At 35.8% G+C, this 22256-nt stretch overlaps 1 protein-coding gene across 1 annotated transcript in view; it reads left to right on the plus strand.

The window, feature by feature from the left end:
• ADGRV1 (adhesion G protein-coupled receptor V1) overlaps positions 1–22256 on the plus strand; it is a 540475-nt gene that overhangs the window by 92837 nt on the left and 425382 nt on the right. Inside the window, exons 30-39 of the mRNA XM_057540356.1 lie at positions 1838–2053; positions 3510–3725; positions 4434–4678; positions 5940–6121; positions 6925–7736; positions 10011–10220; positions 17869–17999; positions 19072–19171; positions 19810–19989; positions 20631–20794. Of these exons, the coding sequence (XP_057396339.1) occupies positions 1838–2053; positions 3510–3725; positions 4434–4678; positions 5940–6121; positions 6925–7736; positions 10011–10220; positions 17869–17999; positions 19072–19171; positions 19810–19989; positions 20631–20794 (2456 nt within the window). The remainder of the gene's footprint in view (positions 1–1837; positions 2054–3509; positions 3726–4433; positions 4679–5939; positions 6122–6924; positions 7737–10010; positions 10221–17868; positions 18000–19071; positions 19172–19809; positions 19990–20630; positions 20795–22256) is intronic.

The following is a 22256-nucleotide window of genomic DNA, read 5'->3' on the forward strand; positions in this document are numbered from 1 at the left end:
CGTGTGGTAAGCATTCAATAAATGTGAACGATTATTATTAATAAAGTGGTATATGCAAAATATTAATGTGCTGTGGAATGGGAGAAACAGTCAACATGTATTTATGCTTGATATGTTCTTGGAACCATGCAGCATACTTGGGGCGATTCAGAATAGGCATAAGCTATGATGTGAAATAATTAAAGGACAATTAAATGCATTAGAAAGAAAACAGTAAATGTCATTAGAAATGAAGAAAAAGAACAATTAAGTGCAAATCTATGTGATATTGTCTCCATTTTAATAGGCAAAATCAGTGTAGGACCTGATAGGGTCTCTGTACTCTGCTCTGAGTGTAATCATCAACCTTCAGGAGAGCAGTGTGAGAAGACTGGTGATGAACAGGCGCAGGGCAGGATGAACAGTCGTGGATAATTGAAGGTTGATGAGGAATTGCATATAGAGAGCAAGAGATTAGACAAACCCTTACATGATGCCTCTTAATTGTGTCCAGCAGGTACTATTCTAATGCCTTAGCTTACTTCCTCAACATCTTTGTGCCCTTGATTCCACATCTGTAAAATGTGGACAGTGTTACCCACCACACAGAGATGGTATGGGAATTAAATTCCTGGATGCAAGAAAAGTGCTTAGAACAATGCCTTTTGAATAGGGCATACTCAGAAAATGTCATCTGCTTCTACAACTCTGTGTTACTGCCATTTTTTCCAATGTAGTTAAATTTAATTGTTATACTGATTTATAGTTTTGTGTTTTTAACTATATAATTTAGTGCAGTCTGGGCCTGTATCATTGAAATTAAATTGTGTCATTACTTGTTTTGACAAGGGTGCTAGTTGGAATTGAATCTAGAAAGTAAGTCAGGGAGTTTGTGGAGGGTTCTAAATGCCTTCAAAATAAGTTTTGCTCTCTCTAAAATCAGTGGCAAGTAAGAAGAGAGTCTTAAAAGTAGGCTTAAAAGCATAGCCTTAAAGTATAGCCTTAAAAGCCTAAGTGAGCACACTATTATAGCAGCGTTGGGGTAGCATGACTCTGCTTTCTGTACGAGGTAGTTGCATGACTATTAACTGAGATGGGGCAGGGGGGACAGGTTTATGAGGAAGGACAGTGAAGCAGGGAGAGAGGCAGTAATTGAATTAGAGTGTGATGATTTTCAGCTCCTCTTTGAGGGCAAGTAACTAAATTACTTACCTACTCAATTTTGTAACTGTAGCGCCTTTAAAAAAATTTATGGCATGCTGGTAACTAATTAAAAGAGCATAATTCTGTAGGTTTCATCATTTTCTGTTATCATATTTTGCAAAGTGATGATTAATTATACTCTAATCATTTTTTTGCCTTTTTACAAGTTTCTAATAGTTATTAAAATAATTCTTGTAGGGTAACTATTCCTTTGCTATAATAAAAATCTCCCTAGAAGTTATAGGAGAGTAGGGACTTTCCATTTAGTTTATTTTTGTATCCCCAACATCTAGATTAGTGCTGGTACATAGTAAACGATAAATATGTTTTTGCTAAAAATAGTAGAAAACACAAAATGATTATCCCATTTGGCTGATGGATCTTGCTGAGGCTTTTTTAAAAAATTTTTTATTGAAGTATAGGTGATTTACAATGTTGTGTTAATTGTACAGCAAAGTGACTCAGTTATACATATATATACATTCTTTTTCATCTTCTTTTCCATTATGGTTTATCACAGGATATTGAATACAGTTCCCTGTGTTATATGGTAGGACCTTGTTGTTTATCCATTCTATATACTGGCTGAGGCATCTTGATGACTTTTGGCCAGTTCTTAGAATTTTGATATATTAGCTTTTCTTCTGTCTTTCAGTTCCAAACTCTCCATGCCTTGGGCCTAAGGTAGAAACTGTTGCTCATCTAATTATCATTGCCAATGATGATGCGTTTGGAATTCTTCAGCTCTCAGCACCAATCGTTCGAGTTGCAGAAAATCATGTTGGACCCATTATCAATGTGACTAGAACAGGAGGAGCATTTGCAGATGTTTCTGTGAAGTTTAAAGCTGTGCCAATAACTGCAATAGCCGGTGAGAAAAGACATCTAAGGAGCAGTGAAGTGTTTTAGAGGGAAATTGTATCCTTGATTAACAAAGCCCCTCAAAGATGCAGTTAAAAAAATCAACTAGAAAGCAATAATACCCTTGAATGTTTTCAAGGCACAGACCTAGAGTTTTTATTATATATGACATTGATTTTGTAGAATTTGTGAAAACTGTTGGCAAATTGTATATGAATTTAAAAGCTTTGATGACTCAAATATGCACAAACCAATGAAAAGTAAACCAAGGAAAGCATTGTTAGGCTTTCTCTGTGTGTACTTTTAAGGTTTTTGGAAGGGATTCATGTGTAAATAATACTGAAGAATACAGGATAAAATGTGCAGCCATATGATTGCAGTGCTTGGCAACAGTCTTGTCTCTCAACTCATTTATCTTGCTTATTTATTTATTTATGAAGAACATGGTAGAGGCAATGATTAGCATTAACTATTTTATGTATAAGCAAAAGGATTTCATTGCCAAATGCAAACATTAGGAGACAGCCGTCTTTGGTAGTGCAGTTATAGCATCTAGAGGGAGATTTGCCTAAGAGCTATTCAATCAGAACCTTTCTAGTGTGCACTCAAAGGACGTGAGTGTGAATGGATGGGGTAACATGATTGATTTTTTGAAATAAATCATCTGGATGTGATACTTGCTTGAAAAGACAATGAACCAGGCTCACCTAGTCCTTAAATGACGTGTGTGTAAGGGGTGGGGTGAAGAGGGGTAGCTCAGAGGAGTGCCTATCTGTAGGGGGCTTTACACATTGACAGATGGTGAGGGTTGATCACTGTTCTAGAAAATCAGCACCCAAATTCCATAGGAAACCTCTCTCTTTTCCTCATTCACTTTTTGACCAGAGACAAAGCCACCCCAAGTGGTATGCAGTAGCAGCTTTTAATCCAAATTTGTAGAAAATTTCATAGTTTCCAACCATAAGATTGATGACGCTGACATGCCCATCTCTGTGCAGCACTGTAATTTATCTCCCCAGTGAGATCAGAAATCTAGTTTTGCTCTTTGTTTTAAGGTATCTTACACATTTTTTTTTACTGTTGTAGATAAGGGGCCATCTTGCAGTAATGAATGACTCTCTGTGTTCATGTGCATATCCATATCCATATCTATATGTCTGTGTCTATATCTGTATCATCTATATGTGCATATGGCAAATAGAACACATATGTATACATCTTTCTAAAAATGAAGAAATGAACTTGAACAACCCGGATGTCTTTTTCATTATTTTGTTGTATGAAACCCATTTTTTTCTTGCAAGAGAGGTAAATCTTGTTTAGAATAAATGTAGTCTCTATCCTCAAAAAAGTCTTTGAAAGTATGTCCATGGAATGTGATATGTCATAGTATTTCCCTAGAGTATGGGATGTTTATTATCATATACTGGAATAAGTCTTAGCATTTTTCCTTTTTGTCTTTATAGGTGAAGATTATAGTATAGCTTCATCGGATGTGGTCTTGCTAGAAGGGGAAACAAGTAAAGCCGTGCCAATATATATCATTAATGACATCTACCCTGAGCTGGAAGAATCTTTTCTTGTGCAACTGCTGAATGAGACAACAGGAGGAGCCAAACTAGGGGCATTAACAGAGGCGATCATTATTATTGAGGCCTCTGATGACCCCTATGGATTATTTGGTAATGAGACTAGTTTGTGTCTCTCTTTTACTTGTCTGTATAGATTCATACATTCCTTTATTTTTAGAGACTCAGAATTGATTTGATCTTGTTTCCTTTTAACCTGCTATTACTGATACGTAGGGCACCTATGTATGCTCACTAGCAGTGGTTAGTAAACCTAGCAGTGTTTAGAAATCAACCTCACAGCATAAATCTGGAAATCATACACTTTTAGGCTTTTAGGTCAGATCTCGTTCCTAGATGTGTTTTGTGAAGTTTAGACAATTCTTTAAAAAACTAATTTAATTCACAGAAATTTGTACAAAAATCTGTATTTCTGGCCTATCTTTATAGTAGAAAAATATGGTGACATCAAGGCCCTTTCCTTCATAGCATCAGTCATAGGAGAAAAATAGCAACTGCCAGGCTTGTCCCATTGCAGTTAGCCCCCGAACTCACTAGACCTACTTCACTTATGACTGGTATATTCCTGACCTCTGTGGACATCTGAGTTTATGCTTTCTGCTTCTATCATAATGAAAAATAATTTGGAAAATTTGGCAGATCTGACCAATTTGTATCACAGCATGTTTCTCTGATTTTGTAGGGTTTAGCTTCTTAGATTGCGTAGGGGAAAAAAAGAATCAACTGTAGGATGGCAATGGTTTGCTCTACGTTGACTTAGTTTCACTTTGTATTTGAAATTATCTCTGCTTTGCCCTTTAGGTTTTCAGATTACTAAACTTATTGTAGAGGAACCTGAGTTTAACTCAGTGAAGGTAAACCTGCCAATAATTCGAAATTCTGGGACACTCGGCAATGTTACTGTTCAGTGGGTTGCCACCATTAATGGACAGCTTGCTACTGGCGACCTGCGAGTTGTCTCAGGTAATGTGACCTTTGCCCCTGGGGAAACCATTCAAACCTTGTTGTTAGAGGTCCTGGCTGACGACGTTCCGGAGATTGAAGAGGTGAGAGGAATGGCTACTCTAGAATGACACTGTAAAACATATCTTGTCTTATAGTGACTAGAACAGATGGCTGTTATTGTGACATTTATAGAGGTGTCCGATAAATTATTTCTGCAAGAATGTTCAAAATATGGTAGTGTGAAAGTGATCCTTAGAGATAACAAAAAAGAATGTTCTAGAAAACAGGTCTCGTACACATACTAGTTTACTAGTATAAGATTTTTTTGGTACAGTTATGTAATATTTTTCTACGTTTTGGTTAAATGATTAAACATGTATAGTCTCTCATAAGTTTTACTGTATTGTTTCGTATAAACTCTTAATTTGTTTGTATTCAGACTTCCTTTTGACTTGAGTGTGAGCCAGTCAGTCTTAATTAAGTGTAGATTTTGATTTTCCACTCATTCGTTTATTCTTTAGGATTTACTATGTGACAAATACCATGCTAGATTTATCTGCCTGATGTTTATTTTTCATCATGAGGAAGCAAGGTGGCAAATAAAGATAGAGTCTCAGTGGGGAAATTGATTCATCACTAACATATATTGGCTGAAGATAATTTTATTTTATTAAATTCAAGTATTAAAAGCTGGAGCTCATAAAATTACATTTAATAGCATTTATTCTTTAATAGTGTCAGATTTTTGTAGAAGGGAAGTGCATAACATTTCTTTTTGGGTGCTAATTGTGTCATTACTCATTTCTTAAATATTAGATATTAGTTAATACATATACAATATTTCTCTTTCCTTTTCTCTAAATTTAGGTATGAAAACCTAAAAACTTACCATAAATTTCTCTAAATTTATGATATGTTTTTAGTTTTACATTTTATCAGAGAATTTTCATTTGTGAGAATGTGGGAAATAAAGCATAATAAATGAACTATTCATAAAACACATATGCAGTATTCTCCCTAAGTAAAAAAAAGGTATAGGGATTAAAAGTATATTATTGAAGTGGTAAACGTGAACAGGCATCTTAAAATTGATTCACAAGATTGTATAACAATATTAAGGAACTTAAACAGCCTGTATTTCTTCTGTGCAATCATGCTCTATTGTTAAAAGTTGGTGATGGATTGTTCTGTTACGTGTTGGGATTGTAAATGTAACGGAGGAGTTTCTTTGAGTCCATTTATATTTTACTCCATTTTGTTCTTGTACTTGTATGGATAGTTTTGATTTTTTTTTTCCTGCATCATTTTTATTCTAATTTCAGAACCGGGATTCTGTTAAGGAAGTTTTCACTGTATTTTTAGGTTATCCAAGTGCAACTAACTGATGCCTCTGGTGGTGGTACTATTGGGTTAGATCGAGTGGCAAATATTATTATTCCTGCCAATGATAATCCTTATGGTACAGTAGCCTTTGTTCAGTCGGTTTATCGTGTTCAAGAGCCTCTGGAGAGAAGTTCCTGTGCTAACATAACTGTCAGGAGAAGGTATATGAGATGGCTACTTGTATCTGGCGGGGGAGGGTGATGGGACTTGTGGGGTGGTGGGAAGGGATCTCTTACACAATCAAATAAAGTTTGGTAGTTTTTATAGAATGTAAATTATTTTATAGGTTGTTATAATTTGTTAATTGAATTATGCCTATTAATATAAAGAGCTCATTGTATCTATCATACCTTTTGTTAGTGAAATGGATTATACATCATTGGGCTTTCTAGCCCCAGACATCTATTGCTTTAATTGGTGATGTGTTTGAATTAGAACTTACATACAACTGGCTTCTAAATTAAAGAACATTCAGATGCCATATGAAGTGGTTGACTTTCAGGTTCTGTTTTGTCTGGATTTCTTTTGTGAGGCAGCATCCAGTTCACTGAGCTCCTTCAGAAATAGAAAATAGTTGGTCTTGTGGCAAGTAGTTACATTTCCTTAAAATGTACTCATGTTGGTATCATTGTTACTTTGTTTCAGTGAAGGCTAGTAATGAAGATTCATTTTCTAAGTCTTTGAAAATTCTGAAATGGATATGATTTGCATATCTTGCAAGATATTTTCATAGCTTGGTTAAAAATAAGTAGTATTTGATTGAAAACGAGCCAGATTTCCTTACATGAGAAAACACAATGCGAAAGACAAATGTAATTAAGAAACATGGTTGTGTTTGCACTAGTACTTTATCCACTTAAAAAAAAAAAGTGAAAACCACAATCAGCGTTCTCTTCTCTATTATGTAATCCACAGATTGCTTTGAGTGCTTAACCTGTCTTTTAATTGTCACTCCACATTTTAGCGGAGGGCACTTTGGTCGGCTGTTGTTGTTCTACAGTACTTCCGATATTGATGTAGTGGCTCTTGCAGTTGAGGAGAGTCAAGACTTACTGTCCTACTATGAATCGCCAATTCAAGGGGTGCCTGACCCACTTTGGAGAACTTGGGTGAACGTCTCTGCAATGGGGGAACCCCAGTATACCTGTGCCACTTTGTGCCTCAAAGAACACGCGTGCTCAGCGTTTTCCTTTCTCGGTGCTTCTGAAGGCCCCCAGTGTTTTTGGATGACATCGTGGATCAGCCCAACTGTTAACAACTCAGACTTCTGGACCTACAAGAAAAACATGACCAGGGTAGCGTCTCTTTTTAGCGGTCAGGCTGTGACTGGTAGTGACTACGAGCCTGTGACAAGGCAATGGGCCGTAATGCTGGAAGGTGATGAATTTGCAAATCTCACAGTTTCTATTCTTCCCGACGATTTCCCAGAGATGGATGAGAGTTTCCTGATTTCTCTCCTTGAAGTTCATCTTATGAACATCACAGCCAGTTTTAAAAACCAACCAACCATAGGACAGCCAAATACTTCTACAGTTGTCATAGCATTAAATGGTGATGCCTTTGGAGTGTTTGTAATCTACGGTATTAGTCCCAATACCTCAGAAGATGGCTTATATGTTGAAGTTCAGGAGCAGCCCCAAACCACAGTGGAGATGATGATCCACAGGACAGGGGGCAGCTTAGGTCAGGTGACAGTCGAATGGCGTGTTGTTGGTGGAACAGCTACTGAAGGTTTAGATTTTACAGGTGCTGGAGACATTCTGACTTTTGCTGAAGGTGAGTGATGGTTCTAAATGGATTTCAGTTCCCCCTGGTAATGTCATTATAGTCAGTTTTTATGACAAGGTTCATATGAATTTTTACTGTATACATTCTTGCTAATATGTAAAAGTGAATGATGGTTTTGAAATAATAGTAGTTGGCTTGTTAATGGTTGACATGACATATGTAGGCCCATGACATAGGGCCCTACATGTGTATCTTTTTAGTTTATTAAAAAAGATTTTCAGGGAATGTGAGAATTTTATCCCTTTTATGTGTGGTAGCAGAGCCTTTAAGGAAGTGTAGAGACAACTCTAAAGCAACTTTTAATTTTGTAAGGGAAGTTACAAGAATGAGCCGTGTAGCTACAACCAAATGTGGGTAAGAAGTATGGGTAGCTAGGAAAATGGGTACTAACTAGGAAGCTTTTTCATATGCACTAGACAAATCAGGATAAACCTCCAAAGAAAATAATTTGTAAGTATAAATAGCATAAACTTTGGTGACTTGATTCATATTAAATTAAGCCTAGTGGTAGATCAACTTATAATACTGTTCTTAGACCTGGATGGAACCACTATTTTAAATTTTCATGAACAATGAAATTACAGAGAACTTGGACAGTAATTATAATTAGGGTCAGATTCACTGATTCTTTTCCAGGGTTGGTTGAATCATTTATATTTGAAAATTTCAAAAGTTCATATATTTTAAGTAGTTTTCTTTGGGTAGAAGAACGATATCTTTACTGAGATCATTATTTAAATCCTGATTTAGGCAATTATAAATTCCATATAGTTTTTTTAACATAGTGTTTTTCTGATTGAAAAGTAATATTTATTCATGAAAACTTCAGGTTATACAACAAAATGAAGGAAGTAAATGTTATTCACAATTCCATATCTTAGAGCAATTCATTGCATCTTTTATCATTTAATTTTAATGCATATACTTTTTTGGAAACAGTAGTCAGGGGTCATGATACATATAGATTATATACTTTTTGAAACATCTAGTAAGCATTATATTTTAGAGTAAATTTTAAAAATAATATAAAACTTCTCAAAAATGATTATTTCCTAGTAAATGGTTTTGGGAACAATGGAATAATGATCTGCTTGATGCATGGGGTTGTGTGTGTGCACAGGTTAGTAACTGGTAACATTTCTCCCTATTTCAAAGGAAATAATGAGATTTGAGGAGGGAGTGGAGATGAAAATTTAAAGTTAGATTTTTTTAGTGGCTTTGGTAACAATAAAGAAGTTATCATATAAAGTAGTGGCATTATACAAATTAGTATTACCTTGAATTGTAACTGTAGAATCACACAAAATGGACAATATTTTATAGTTAACCTAGATTCTCAGATAATATATACTCTCTTGAGGCAATCTTGACACTGAATTGATAAAATATACCAGGGTCGTGAGAGAGAGAACATGCATTCACATCCATTTTCTCCTTTCTCCTGCCTTTTCTCACCCTTTCAACCTCTTTCCAGAAAGTGGCAAAGAATTAGATGGGGAACACTGTAGGTGAACAGCAGAAGCAGTGTTGGGTTTGGGGGTTTTCAGTGATGCCCTATCTACTAGTGGGGTCCTAGACCAAATTGCAAAGTAGATTGCTTGGCCCTTGTTGCTGTTATGCATCCCTTTGAATTCCTTTTCTGCCTCCTTCCCTTATTGCCCAAATCCTAGAGACTAGTATTTGATGTTGTCATCTCATCTGGCTCCCTGAAGACTTATCCCATTTAGGTGGGTTCTCTTGCTCAGAATTTACCATCCTTTTCTGTTTCCCATTTTGACCACTATTCCCTAAGTGTTCCTGGTCTTTCAGGGAAGTTTTGGCTTGATTACCTGAAAATCATTCATGGTAACGCCAAAATGAGAATGAGACCCCACTTTCCAGAGGGAACTGTTTCTAAACAGTAGATGCTTCAGAACCTCTTCCCCTCGCTAGGTCATGGTTCTAGGCTAAAGACCAGGAAGTAAAACCATGATTCCTTGAAATAATTCTACCCTTTAACTTTCCATAATTCAAAGTGTCCTTTTCCACAATCTGCCCATATTAATGAAATTTTTACAGTGTTTTATAGGTGAAAGGGTATACAGACTAACATACAACATTTGCTTATAGTGGCACTAATACTGCTCATGGTATTGAACTGTTATAATTCACTCATGTATTTTTACTTAACTTTTTTTTTTTTGAAGGAAGTTATCTTGGACCTTTGTGAATTCTCTATTGATGATTTTCTTACTTAGATTTTATTCCATTAATTCTTTATAGGTGAAACCAAAAAGATAGCCATTTTAACCATTTTGGATGATTCTGAGCCAGAGGATGATGAAAGCATCATAGTTAGCTTGGTGTACACCGAAGGCGGAAGTAGAATTTTGCCCAGTTCCGACACCATCAGAGTGAACATTTTGGCCAATGACAATGTGGCAGGAGTTGTTAGCTTTCAGACTGCTTCCAGATCTGTCATAGGTCATGAAGGTGGGTTCCTTTTTTTGTTGAGCTCATTCATTCTCTTTTCCATGGATGTCTTTTTTTGTCTAGTTTTTTAATGTTTCCCATTTTAAAAATTCTTTCATTATTTTGTACAGCTGGGTATGTTAATGTACATGGAGCTTATTTGGGAGAGGGCTGTATAGTGAACTGTTTAACTAGATTTAGGAGCCTCGCAGATTGGTATTGTGTTCTAGCTTGCCACTCCCCACTAGTGTGGTTTTAATGAAATTGGTCAAACCTAGGATGCTCAGCTTTCTCATCTGTTAAATGAAGGGAAATACTACTTCCTTTGTAGGTTTCTGTGTGAGGATTAAGTGGATAAATGTAAAGTGCTTAGCATGGTTCTGGGCACATAGTGTGTATGTGCTCAGTGGTAGCTGTTGATGTTAAATGATGAAATATTGGCTCTCTGTTCAAAAAAAAATAGCAGTTTCTGATCAGTGAATATTTTAGCCTGGATTTTATGTTTATATGTTTGTATATTTTATGAACAAAGTGCCAAACTAGAAAAAAATTATACAATGTCCTCTTTTCCCATAAAAAAACAGTAATTTCCTTGAATCTTAATATTGTACATCATTTATAGGGTTTACATTTATAGGCTACTTTTTGTTTAAACCATTATAGCAGTGTTTTTGTCTTTGAATAAGTCTGTTTGAGATAAAACTGGTATTTATAGTCTGTTTCACTATGATTTGTGTTTAAAATTAAAAAATAATTGTACCTAAAAGAGTTAAGAAATGAAAAGGATATAGATCATGCATTTGGACTTTGATTTTATGGATGAGAGAACTGAGACAGAGATTAAGGGACTGGGCAGAATCTCATAGCTAGTTAGTGGCTGTGCTGGAAACTGAATGAATTTTAGTGTGCATCACCTTTTACCTTACTGTACTCCCAACTCGCAAGTTTATTTAACTTAATGAAAATATCTGAGCCATTTTCCAATACTCTTTCCTTTTATTAGCGGTTTAGAATCTCATGTTGTCACAGCAATAGTGAGTAAAAGTAACTAACAAGTTGCTATAAGTCAATCTAAAGACAGATCATCAACTCTCGAAAAATTATTTCTAGTGTAATACAAGTAAAAAGTCACTGGAAGAGAAGTTAATCTCAATAATAATGACAACAACAATAACACTTACTGAGTGTTTTCTGCATGCCAGACATTTTACATCCATCATTTCACTTAATTTTAACAACAGGGCTATGAAGTGGGTATGACGATATACACCAGATTTTCACACAAGGAAACTGCGAATGTTAGAGGGATTACCCAGCACATAGTTATTCATGGTGGGGCTTAAACCTAGTGTTGTCTGAATCCAGAGCTTATGCTATAGGGCACCTTGTGAGAAGAAACTTGTTTTGCTTGAACTTACATCTACTGCAGAACCCGACAATGCAGGAACGTTGGGTAAATATTTCAAGATTTCAGTTGGAAGAATAATGAATTTGAGTAACAGTGTCCATGTGAGAGGAGAAAATTTAGTGAGAGAATCTGACTCTATCTTAAGCTAGGGGTGGAAATTGGATTTTTAGAGATAATCGTTGAAATCAGGAAAATTAAAGATGTAAAATTAAGATCTTAGTGGATAGAGGGAGAAAAGCAAGTTGGCAAGGATGGAGCTATGTGGGACACCAGGGTAAGGTGCTGGGACAGGCAAAAGGCAAAGGGGAAAGGGGAAAGAAGGCTCTGCCAGAGAGGTGGGAAGAGACCAAAATAAGAATGTGTTTTCATTAGTTATCAGAAGAAAGTAACCAGCGTGTCTCGTACTAACATGGGCAACAAGTGAGATTAGATTCCCAAATGGGCTAGAGGGAACAGTAGTAACTGCAGAGGAATTTTAAAGGAGAACTTGGCATGGAAAGCAAATAACTAAGGATAACAAAAGACAGGACTGTAGAAGCCTTGGGGGCAGTGCTCCTCAAAGTACGGTCCTCAAGCTGACGTCTGCACACAAAGTGTTTGCTTTTGGTTTGTGACAGGATAAGTTTGAAAATTGAAAGAATCTTTTCTAGAGACTTTTATAACGATTTCATTTTGCTGTGATATCTATGGGCTTACATTTTGTATGTGTGTTCTTTTTGCCGTTTAACTTATCTAGTCATTTATTTTATTGTGTTTTACAAAAATGTCAGTTTATGATAATCAAGGAAAACAAAACAAAACAAAACAAAAAACCCCTTGTCTGGGACTTCCCTGGTGGTCCAGTGGTTAAGAATCCACCTGCCAATGCAGGGGACACAGGTTCGACCCCTGGTCTGGGAAGATCCCACATGATGCGGGGCAACTAATCCTGTGCGCCACAACTACTGAGCCTGCGCTCTAGAGCCCGTACACTGCAACTACTGAGCTCACGTGCTACAACTACAGAAGCCCATGCGCCTAGAGCCCATGCTCCGCAACAAGAGAAGCCACCACAATGAGAAGCCTACACACCGCAACAAAGAGTAGCCCCCGCTCACTGCAACTAGAGAAAGCCCGCACACAGCAACAAAGACCCAGCGCAGCCAAAAAAAGTGCTCAAAGCAGAAAAAAGCCAACCCAGAATTCTATACTAGTGAAAACATTTGTCAAGAATGAAAGTGAAATAAAGATATTTTCAGATAAAAGAAAACTAAAAAAAAAAAAAAAAATTATTAAAACAAAACAAAACAAAACCCTTGTCCTTCACAGCATTAGGGGTGAGAAACACTGCCTTAGGGGATACTCTGTTTGTTGGCTCTGAGAGCAAGGAAAGGAGAAAAATTGGAGAAACCAGATTAAAGCGTAGAGTATTTTGGACTTGCTTTGTTTTGTTGAAGAAATATAGAGAAGAAGGGAATGTAGAAGAAGAGAATAAAAGTGTTAGTGGCATGGGGGGTATAAATAAGTTCAGGGACCAGAAAGGATTAGATTTAAGGGAGGACACAGAGCTGGACTAGGTATGTGATTTTCAGCAATATGATGGGATTTTTTTTTTTAAAGAATACAAAAATATTTGGATGTCCAGGATCACTTGAAGGGCATTTTAACTGTAAAGGAGCTAGCGTCATTACATGCATCCTACGGGAGTCTGGGTGGTGACAGTGGTGGTGGGTTGGAGGCTCTGAAGAAACCCAGGCTCTTGTGCTGAGCAAGGAAACTGGGGAAACTGCATCTTGGGGAAACTGCAGGCTCTTGGCACCTGTGTTCTCTTTCAGCTGAACGCACTTAACACCTGAAAACCAGATTGTGGTCTCTTTAGTCTCCAACAGCTAAATATCTGCAGGGGATGCAAAGAGGAAAAATGATTAGTCATTAAAACACGTGGTCCAAGTGTGTTATTGGTTTATCATATCAAAAGCGTATCCTATCTGCTTCATCATACCAGTCTATGAGCATGAGTTTGGTACAGGAAATAGAACAATGAATTGCTTTCATTAATCAGTACTCCCTAGAATTTTTACATTTTCTAAATAAAAATTGGGAGGAATTTCTGTTTTTTTTTATTTACTTTTCTTTCCCTTTCCTCCTAAACCTTTTCCTAGAGTCTAAATTAATTTTCTTTTTTCAAAAACATTATGTCTAACCTCAAGAATTCAGTATTTTGTGCATGTATTCTTTGTACTACTGCAAAATTGCCTAGAGAAATGTAAATCAAGCAGATGTTTACAAAACTGAAAACTTCATGGTGATTCTTCAAAGATAACTGCTAAAGAAATGGGGTAAAAAAATCATGCCATGTAGGCTTTTGACAATGTTAACATTGCTTTTGACTTAGTGTTGGAGTTTCATTTATGTGATTAGATTTAAAATGTGGACAATGCTGAACTTCTGGCTCTAGAATACATTTTCATTTCATGGGGAGGAATTGCCTTAGTGTTTAACAGTGTATTGAATTCTGTAGAATCCTATTTCTACATTTTTGTCCTAAAGCAATTGGACAGATGCCCAGTGGTAAATATTACTTTCTTTCAAACGTAATGGGCAGACTTTAGAAATATAGGACAATAGATTTTTACTGTGGTTGCAAAGTATGTATAAATGTGCTCTTTATAAATCTGTGTTAAACGTTTCACTTCACACACCTCTGCAGCATCATAATCATTGTGTTATGTTCAATGGATTTAAAATTTCTCCTTTTCTCAGAGAGAGCATGTATTTTTTCTAGGTAAAGATTTGAACAAGAGATGTGATTCTTTAAAAATATATATCGAACTGCTATATTAGAAACACTCAACTTTTTTTCTTATTGACAGTTTGTGTTTCATATTATTCGTATCCCTGTAATTGTTTTAACTCATTTTCTATTCATTGTAGAGCACAATCAGTTTGGATGGTTCCTGTATACCACGTATACATGAATCTATTAAAACATATTTCCTGTATTTTAGTTTTCCATTATTTTTATACACATTGTAGTTGACGTCTGTCTTTGTAAAAACAATCCTGATTTGTTTTAGGAAGAAATACACGAAGTACTCTGGGTTATTAAAATGAATTTTATATTCATATTTCTTATTTGTGTTAGGCTAGGTCTAGAACCCATATGATAGATCTTCCTTTTTTTGGTTTTTTATGGCCGTGCCACATGGCATGTAGGATCTTAGTTCTCAGACCAGGGATCGAACCCATGCACCCTGCAGTGGAAGTGCGAAGTCTTAACCACTGGACCGCCAGGGAAATCCCTTTTTTTTTTTGGTCTTAGATCTTCTGCTTAGAGTTAAAATGTATCACCGGTTTTTGGTGGACTCTAGATTTCATATCAAGATGATCTTCCAGGAATTAGTCAGACTCTTTAGTGGGGGAGGGCCCTCTCTAGGTCTTCATTCTGGGCAAAAACTAGAAGGCAGTGTGATAAAATATTAGCTATCTGAAAATTTTACCTTCCTTCTTTAGGACCTATCTTCTGTCCTTCCCTTGTATTTAGAAGACTGAGCACTTGTTTCTAATTTTTTCCTTTTCCTATGTTCTTTGACTCCTCCTCTAGGTAGAAGGTAGCTTTCTGGTAATTCTTCCTAGAAGGTTTTTTTTTTTTTTTTAAATAAATAAATTTATTTATTTATTTATCTTTGGCTGTGTTGGGTCTTCATTGCTGAGCGCGGGTTTTCTCTAGTTGCGGTGAGCGGGGGCTACTCTTTGTTATGGTGTGTGGGCTTCTCACTGCGGTGGCTTCTCTTGTCGCGGAGCACAGGCTCTAGGCGCGTGGGCTTCAGTAGTTGTGGCACGTGGGCTTCAGTAGTTGTGGCTCGTGAGCTCTAGAGCACAGGCTCAGTAGTTGTGGTGCATGGGCTTAGTTGCTCCGTGGTATGTGGGATCTTCCCGGACTAGGGGTCGAACCCTTGTCCCCTGCATTGGCAGGCGGATTCTTAACCACTGCACCACCAGGGAAATCCCTAGAAGGCATTTTAAATGGACCTGATTCTTGGCAGTCTGCCTTAAAGAGGCAGTTAATACATCTGTTTTGATTCTTAGGAAAATCTTCACACTATTTATGCTGTTGACGTGATTTTTAATAGGCTCATGAAATTATGTGTTTAAGGAATACTTGGTTTACCTTTTATTTGTGTGTGTGTTGTGCTTCAAATTGTGTTTCTTGTAATATTTTCTTGCAAGTTAAATTCTTGCATGGTAACATTAAATTTTCAAAGGTGATATTAAGTGGTATTAGACTGAGCATTTTTACATGTAATAAGTTTGTAGGAGGTTTTACTTTTTCCTCTCCTTAGCATTTCATTTTTAGTTTTGCCTTTAATGGTGTATTTATTCCCAAAGCTCTCTGTACCATCTTACAACCATAATTTTTTTTATTATGATATTTACAGGTTCCCCTTCAACACGGATTTTCATTGACCTACATTATTTTTTTGCCACTTGTATTCCCACTGCATTTTTAGCACTTGTTCAAACTTCTATAATTTTCATTTTGAAATATTACTAGGTTTTGTGATTTAAAAAAAAATTGAAAACCATGACTCTGTATACCTGTTTATTTGGGTCACCAGACAACACTGTAGGTGAAAGAGCTTAATAACTCCAAGGTTCTCTCTCTCTGGCATTCAGTAATAAACCCTTGAGAAATTCTGCCTGGTATACAATAGAGAGACTCCAGGGTTTCATTGTTGTGCCTGTGTTTTATTCATATGAGTTATAAAAGTATAAAAATTTTAAATAGCATGGCAATTATGGCTGATTGTACCCATTCTTTCAGTTATATCCTAACCTTTGGACACTCTGATTTCTAATAACATTTCCTTTATGTTTCAAAAAAAACATCCAAGTCATAGCCTGCTATTGTGATAGCAATTAAAAATTTTTTTATGTATTGAAACATTTTAAAATGTATATATTAAACATTGAACTGTTTTAGGAAATTTTATTTAGAAGTCTTCCTGTTTTTGCTTTCTTATATTTTCTGCTGTCCCAAAATAATTTATGTAATAAATGTATTAAAGTTATGTATGCTTAAATTTAGTATGAAAATTTTATTTTGTTTTTTAGTAATTGAAATAAGATAATCTCTAAATTAATGAATTTATGATATTTTAAGAAACCTTTCTATTAGAAATAATTATTTAATTTTATTATTTTAAAAATTTAAAAAACTGTGGTAGTTAAAACATATTTGGAAAGGGTGTTTGTATTTTACTGTGTTGTTGCTACTCTCATTTAAAAGTGTCAGAAGTGTGTATTTATTTGGATAACTAAGTAAAAGTGATATTTTTAATGAATATGCATGGATTTCAACTATATGTCTATGCTATAAGGATGTGTTCTTTAAAGCCTTTTAAACATGAATTCATTTATCTTTTAGTAATTATTAGTTTTTAGTAATATAGTTCATTAATGTACCTTAACTTCTGTTCATCATCATAAAACTTTTGAATTCAGCATATTTTCAGCAAGACACATGGCCATCACCAGTACTCCCTAGGAGCTTACTTTTCACTTCCAGCAATTTAGAAGAAATGACTTTTATGATTTTCTTCAATTTTACAAAATATTACATGAGGATAAAAGCCAGGAATGGAAAGTATCTAAAATGCCTCATTTATCCAGGAAGGATAGCTGTAACTTCGGTGAAGTTACAGAGGTTGATATACAGATTTGACACCTTTCCTTTGTATTTCTTTCTATAAAACAAAATCGTTGATGGTATATGTAAGTTACAATTTCAAGAAATGTGATTTTCAGGTATTTGCAAGCATTTTTATGCATGCATTGTGTAAAATCACATTGCATACCAGTGTAAGGAATTTTTGTCCTTTTGGGAAGTGAAGGAAGAATTTACTTGTGTTATTACTAGTTTTGACCATGAGGACTTAATTATTTTCTTTAATTTACAGAACATTTATGTTCTGGTGCATGTTTTGGAGTGTATAAAAGTTTGTGTTTTCCATTTTAGCGTGTGCTTTTGTAACTTTTACATATTAAACTTCCTGAAGTTCTACTAAATGGAAGTATTTAGAAGTGGGATAAGCTATAATGTGTTAATAAACAATAAGCATGTATAAAGCTTCTAGAAAATTGCAAACAGAACAGGTTTGTAATGTTCTTGGAAAAGGTACTGTAGTAGTTGCATGTTTGGGATTTGGGTTTTGTTGACTTCAAATGTTAATAAGCTCATCTTACATTAAACATTCATCAATCTGTACATTTCACCTGCAGGAGAAATTTTACAATTCCATGTGATGAGAACACCCCCTGGTCGAGGAAATGTTACTGTTAACTGGAAAATTATTGGGCAAAACCTAGAACTCAGTTTTGCTAACTTTACTGGACAACTCTTCTTTCCTGAGGTAATACCACCAAGAAAAGCTTTACTGCAATATCTGGAGGTAACTGTGTTTTGTGAGGAAAATGGGAAAACTCTGATTACATAATACAAAGATTAATAGAGATCCATGAGGGAGCTGCTTCCTTAGAAACCTAAAGGAAGAACATTACTCAAAGAATTTCTAAGACTTAAGGAGGGGGGTTTGTTTTTCCATATGTACTAGGTAGATCTCCTTTAAGGAAACAGAAAAAGTTGACTTTGTATTTGAGGCAAGCCCTCTTGTTGCTTTCTTGCCCTCCCACTGTTGGTGTCAACTGTGTCATTCTAAAGATGATGAGTACCGCTTGTCCCTCTTCTCTTAGCCCTCACTGTCTTGGAACTTTCAGTGCACTTGGAACTTAAATGTTTCACTGCTATGAAACAGCAAATATAGCCTGAGAAACAAATGTCTTTTTATCTTCTGTTCACACAGTATTTTTGAGGTTACATTTAAAGGCTCTTGCTGACAGTTTGAAAGAAGATGATGGTGGAAAATAACTATAAGAAAGCAGTTCTTGGGTAGAAAGTTAGCACTACTTTATTGTTTCTCTTCGTCTTCTCTTCTCCACGCTCACTTGATATGAATTCTTATTTGGTAAATTGTTTAATTCTTTTTCTCTTCATTTCCACTCCCTCAATATTAAGCCTAACCCCTATAACCTTCTGCCTTGAGGACTATATTTGACTTCTAATAACTGGTTTCCCTATAACACTGGTCTTCTTTTCCATACTCCAGTTTTTCCCATTAACCACTGCCATAGAAATCTCTCCAACTTATTGCTTTGTCTGGAATTTTCAATAGGGCTACATTGCTCACTAGATAAGATCTATATTCATGAGCTCAGCACTCAAAATCTTCCACAGTTGTTCCCTATCTACTTTAAGCCTGTTTTCTTATGAGTCAAGGGTTTTTTATTTAATTTATTTTTTAAGCCACAGAACACTTTGTTTAAGTGAAAATATAGTTGGATGCACAATTTATAAGGCCAGTAAAAGCAGGAGATAGTTTGTGCTCAGTGACAGTAGAGGGATGAATTTCTTTCTGTTTGACATAGGGGTCATTGAATAAAACAATATCTGTGCATCTGTTGGATGACAATATTCCTGAGGAGAAAGAAGTGTACCAGGTCATTCTGTATGATGTCAGGACACAAGGTAATGCAGAATTTAATTAAATTATTTTTCTGGTGTATTATTCTTTTCAGAAAAAAATAATAGTTGCTGTCTCTATATTTAACAGTTCGATGCATAGCGATTTTAAAAATGTTATTTAAATATCGTCTGCCCCATAACAATTTAGATCCAAAAGAATCAGCTCAGAATGAAAATACTTACCTTTATGGATTCAGTTAAAACCTCTAAAAATTTTGCTAAATATTTCCTATGGAATAAAATATATTTCCAAAGGTAGAATTTAATGAAATTAATTTTATACTAAGCTGACCAATTTGGATTCTGGATTAGTTTTATGGATAAATTAGATTTACTAATTTGGGCAAGTTATCTGGGTATTTTCCTCAGTTTCTAATCAATTTCTGTAATTCAGATGACCAGTATAGCACATAATGACAATAATAGGTCGAGCCAAAAAAAAAAAAATTTTTTTTCTGTCTAAGAAGAAAAAAAACTAAAAGGTAACTTCTGTTTGTCATCGTGAAGATTTCTGTTAGAGGAGTGAAAGTAACCACTTTCTGGTTACTTTAATGTGTTTCAGAAAGTAGGGTTATATTTTAAGTATTTAGAAGTTAAGGTCAAGTCACTGTTAGATTTCTTGTGGTCCCTGACTTTCTTAGGAGTTCCACCAGCAGGAACTGCTCTGCTTGACGCTCAAGGATATGCAGCTGTTCTGACCGTAGAAGCCAGTGATGAACCACATGGAGTGTTAAATTTTGCTCTTTCATCAAGATTTGTTTTGCTACAGGAGGCTAACATGACAATTCAGCTTTTCATCAACAGAGAATTTGGATCTCTAGGTTTGTGTTACTCTAGAATGAATGGAGTTTCCAGGCAGGTGCTTTTTTAATATTCTACTAGGGTGGATGAAAGCCATTGCTAGAATAAATCAGGGACAGGAAAACAATGAATATTTCTTAATTCAGGACAGGACTTTATAACTTCTTTATTTTTGAAAGATTAAAGGAACTTGTGTCACAGAATGCTGTGCAACAAACAATCATAAACTCTCAGCAGCATATGGTAATGGGCCAGCCGTGGGTGCACTAACTGAGCCTGGGCTTGGCTGGGGTGGCTGTATTCCATGTGTCTCTCATTCTTCTCCTGGCACCAGTAGAGGCACAAGAAGGCAAGCAAAAACATGCCCGACCCCATAAGGTCTAGGCTCAGAACTAGCACACCATCACTTTTACCTTGTACTAGTAGCCAAAACAAGTCACACAGTCAAACTCAAAGTCTAGAGGTAGGCAGGGATGCCTTGCCCACAGTGCACATCACTGAGCCGTTACATGGTAAAGGCCAAGAACAGAGGAAGGGGTGAGGAATTGGGGCCAATCATACAGCTACTGACGAGCTTTTAGGAAAGTCAGCAAGCTCATAATGAGATACTATTTTTTAACTTTAAATAATTTTAAAATCGCTTCCCATCCAATTCAATTAGGAGCCATTAATGTCACATATACCACAGTTCCTGGAATGTTGAGTCTAAAGAACCAAACAGAAGGAAACCTAGCTGAGCCAAATGTTGACTTTGTCCCAGTAATTGGCTTTCTGATTTTAGAAGAAGGGGCAACAGCAGCAGCCATCAACATTACTATACTTGAGGTAAAACGCTTATTTTGCTATTACTGTATTAAACGTGAATAACCAGATAAAAAGTAGAAGTTGATTAAATGTTCTGGTGTCTTTAAATCAGCTTATTTCTTTTCGTGACTTTTTTTTTTTTTTAAATCACACAGGGGATTCTGTTCTTGTCTAGATAGGCTGGTCTGTTGTTGTGTATTTTATCACAGAAGCAACTTGTGATAAAGAAAATTTCCTTAGGGCAGTCCCGTTTAAGATGTCTTTGGCCTAAGAGATTCCAAAGGAGCATTTTGATTACTCCAAGGGATTCATTGGACCAGCAAAGCCATGTAGGTCAGCGACTTGGCTGTTAGGACCGGTTAAATTAGAGATAGTGAGAAACTCACTAGAGGCTGATGGTATAAAATGCGATTATGGTCAGACTTAAAGTAGTCATTTCTGACTGAAATTATGTTTTAAATGATTTTTCATGTTGGGAAATCTCGTGTTGTTTTGGGACTTAGTGTTTCAACTACCTAAATTCATTTCCAAGAAGTTTATGAAAATAGTACATATGGAGAGGGTAGGACATGGTGTGTGGGGTGGAGGGGTAAGGGAAGGGAGAAAGAGAGAGAATGAATATTGCCTTAGAAAAATAATTTTCAGTTACTATGTATTTTGGGTTTCTACTTTTTAAAGTTTTAATTTTCTCAGAGGCTCTTTACTTTTACAATATTATAAGTACTGTAAACCATCTACCCTCTGAAATCAGTAATTCTTATTTTGTTGATTACTGTGGCACTGTGACCTAATATGGTAGTATGAGAACTCTAAAGCCATAAGATGAAGGGTAATATTATTTCAGTACGTGACATACAACACAAGATTTGATAAAACTTTAAGGTAAGTCTTCTTCCAAATATATAATCTATTAATGTAATTGAATAAAAATAAATGGATTATTCCTTAGATACATTAGTTTTTAAAGCAGAAAATATATAGCCACCTTCAGAGGTCTGGTTTACAGTCTTGTTTTATGAACACAAGGTTTCAAAGTTTCCTTTTTGCTCCCCAGGTTTTTGCAGTCGTTTCTGTTCTCAGAGTAGCACAAGATTAAGAGACTGCAAGCCTGTGTTTACAGAGATAAGCTAGCCTGGGGCATGATAGGGGAGAGTTGTTGCATGGAGGTGGGGAACAGTGCGGGTAGGTGGGGGACAGTCCCTTTTACATCGCTGATTCTGTAACTCACGTTGGTCCCCTGTATTACAGAAGATAGAAACTGTGACCTTCATTTTCTTATTTTTTCACATGCCAACATATCTCCATTAAATACAATGAAGAGAGAGGTGTATGTACTGATATTATATATTCATATATATACATTGGGTTTCTATGTCACAATATTGTTGGCTGTCTGGTTACTACTGATGTGGGTTTTGCTCGTCCTCATGTTTTGAGCAACTGCCTTACTAGTGATTAATAGTAATATTGTATTAAAATTAAC

Source organism: Balaenoptera acutorostrata, chromosome 2 (assembly GCF_949987535.1).
Source record: "Balaenoptera acutorostrata chromosome 2, mBalAcu1.1, whole genome shotgun sequence".
NCBI lineage: Eukaryota > Metazoa > Chordata > Mammalia > Artiodactyla > Balaenopteridae > Balaenoptera > Balaenoptera acutorostrata.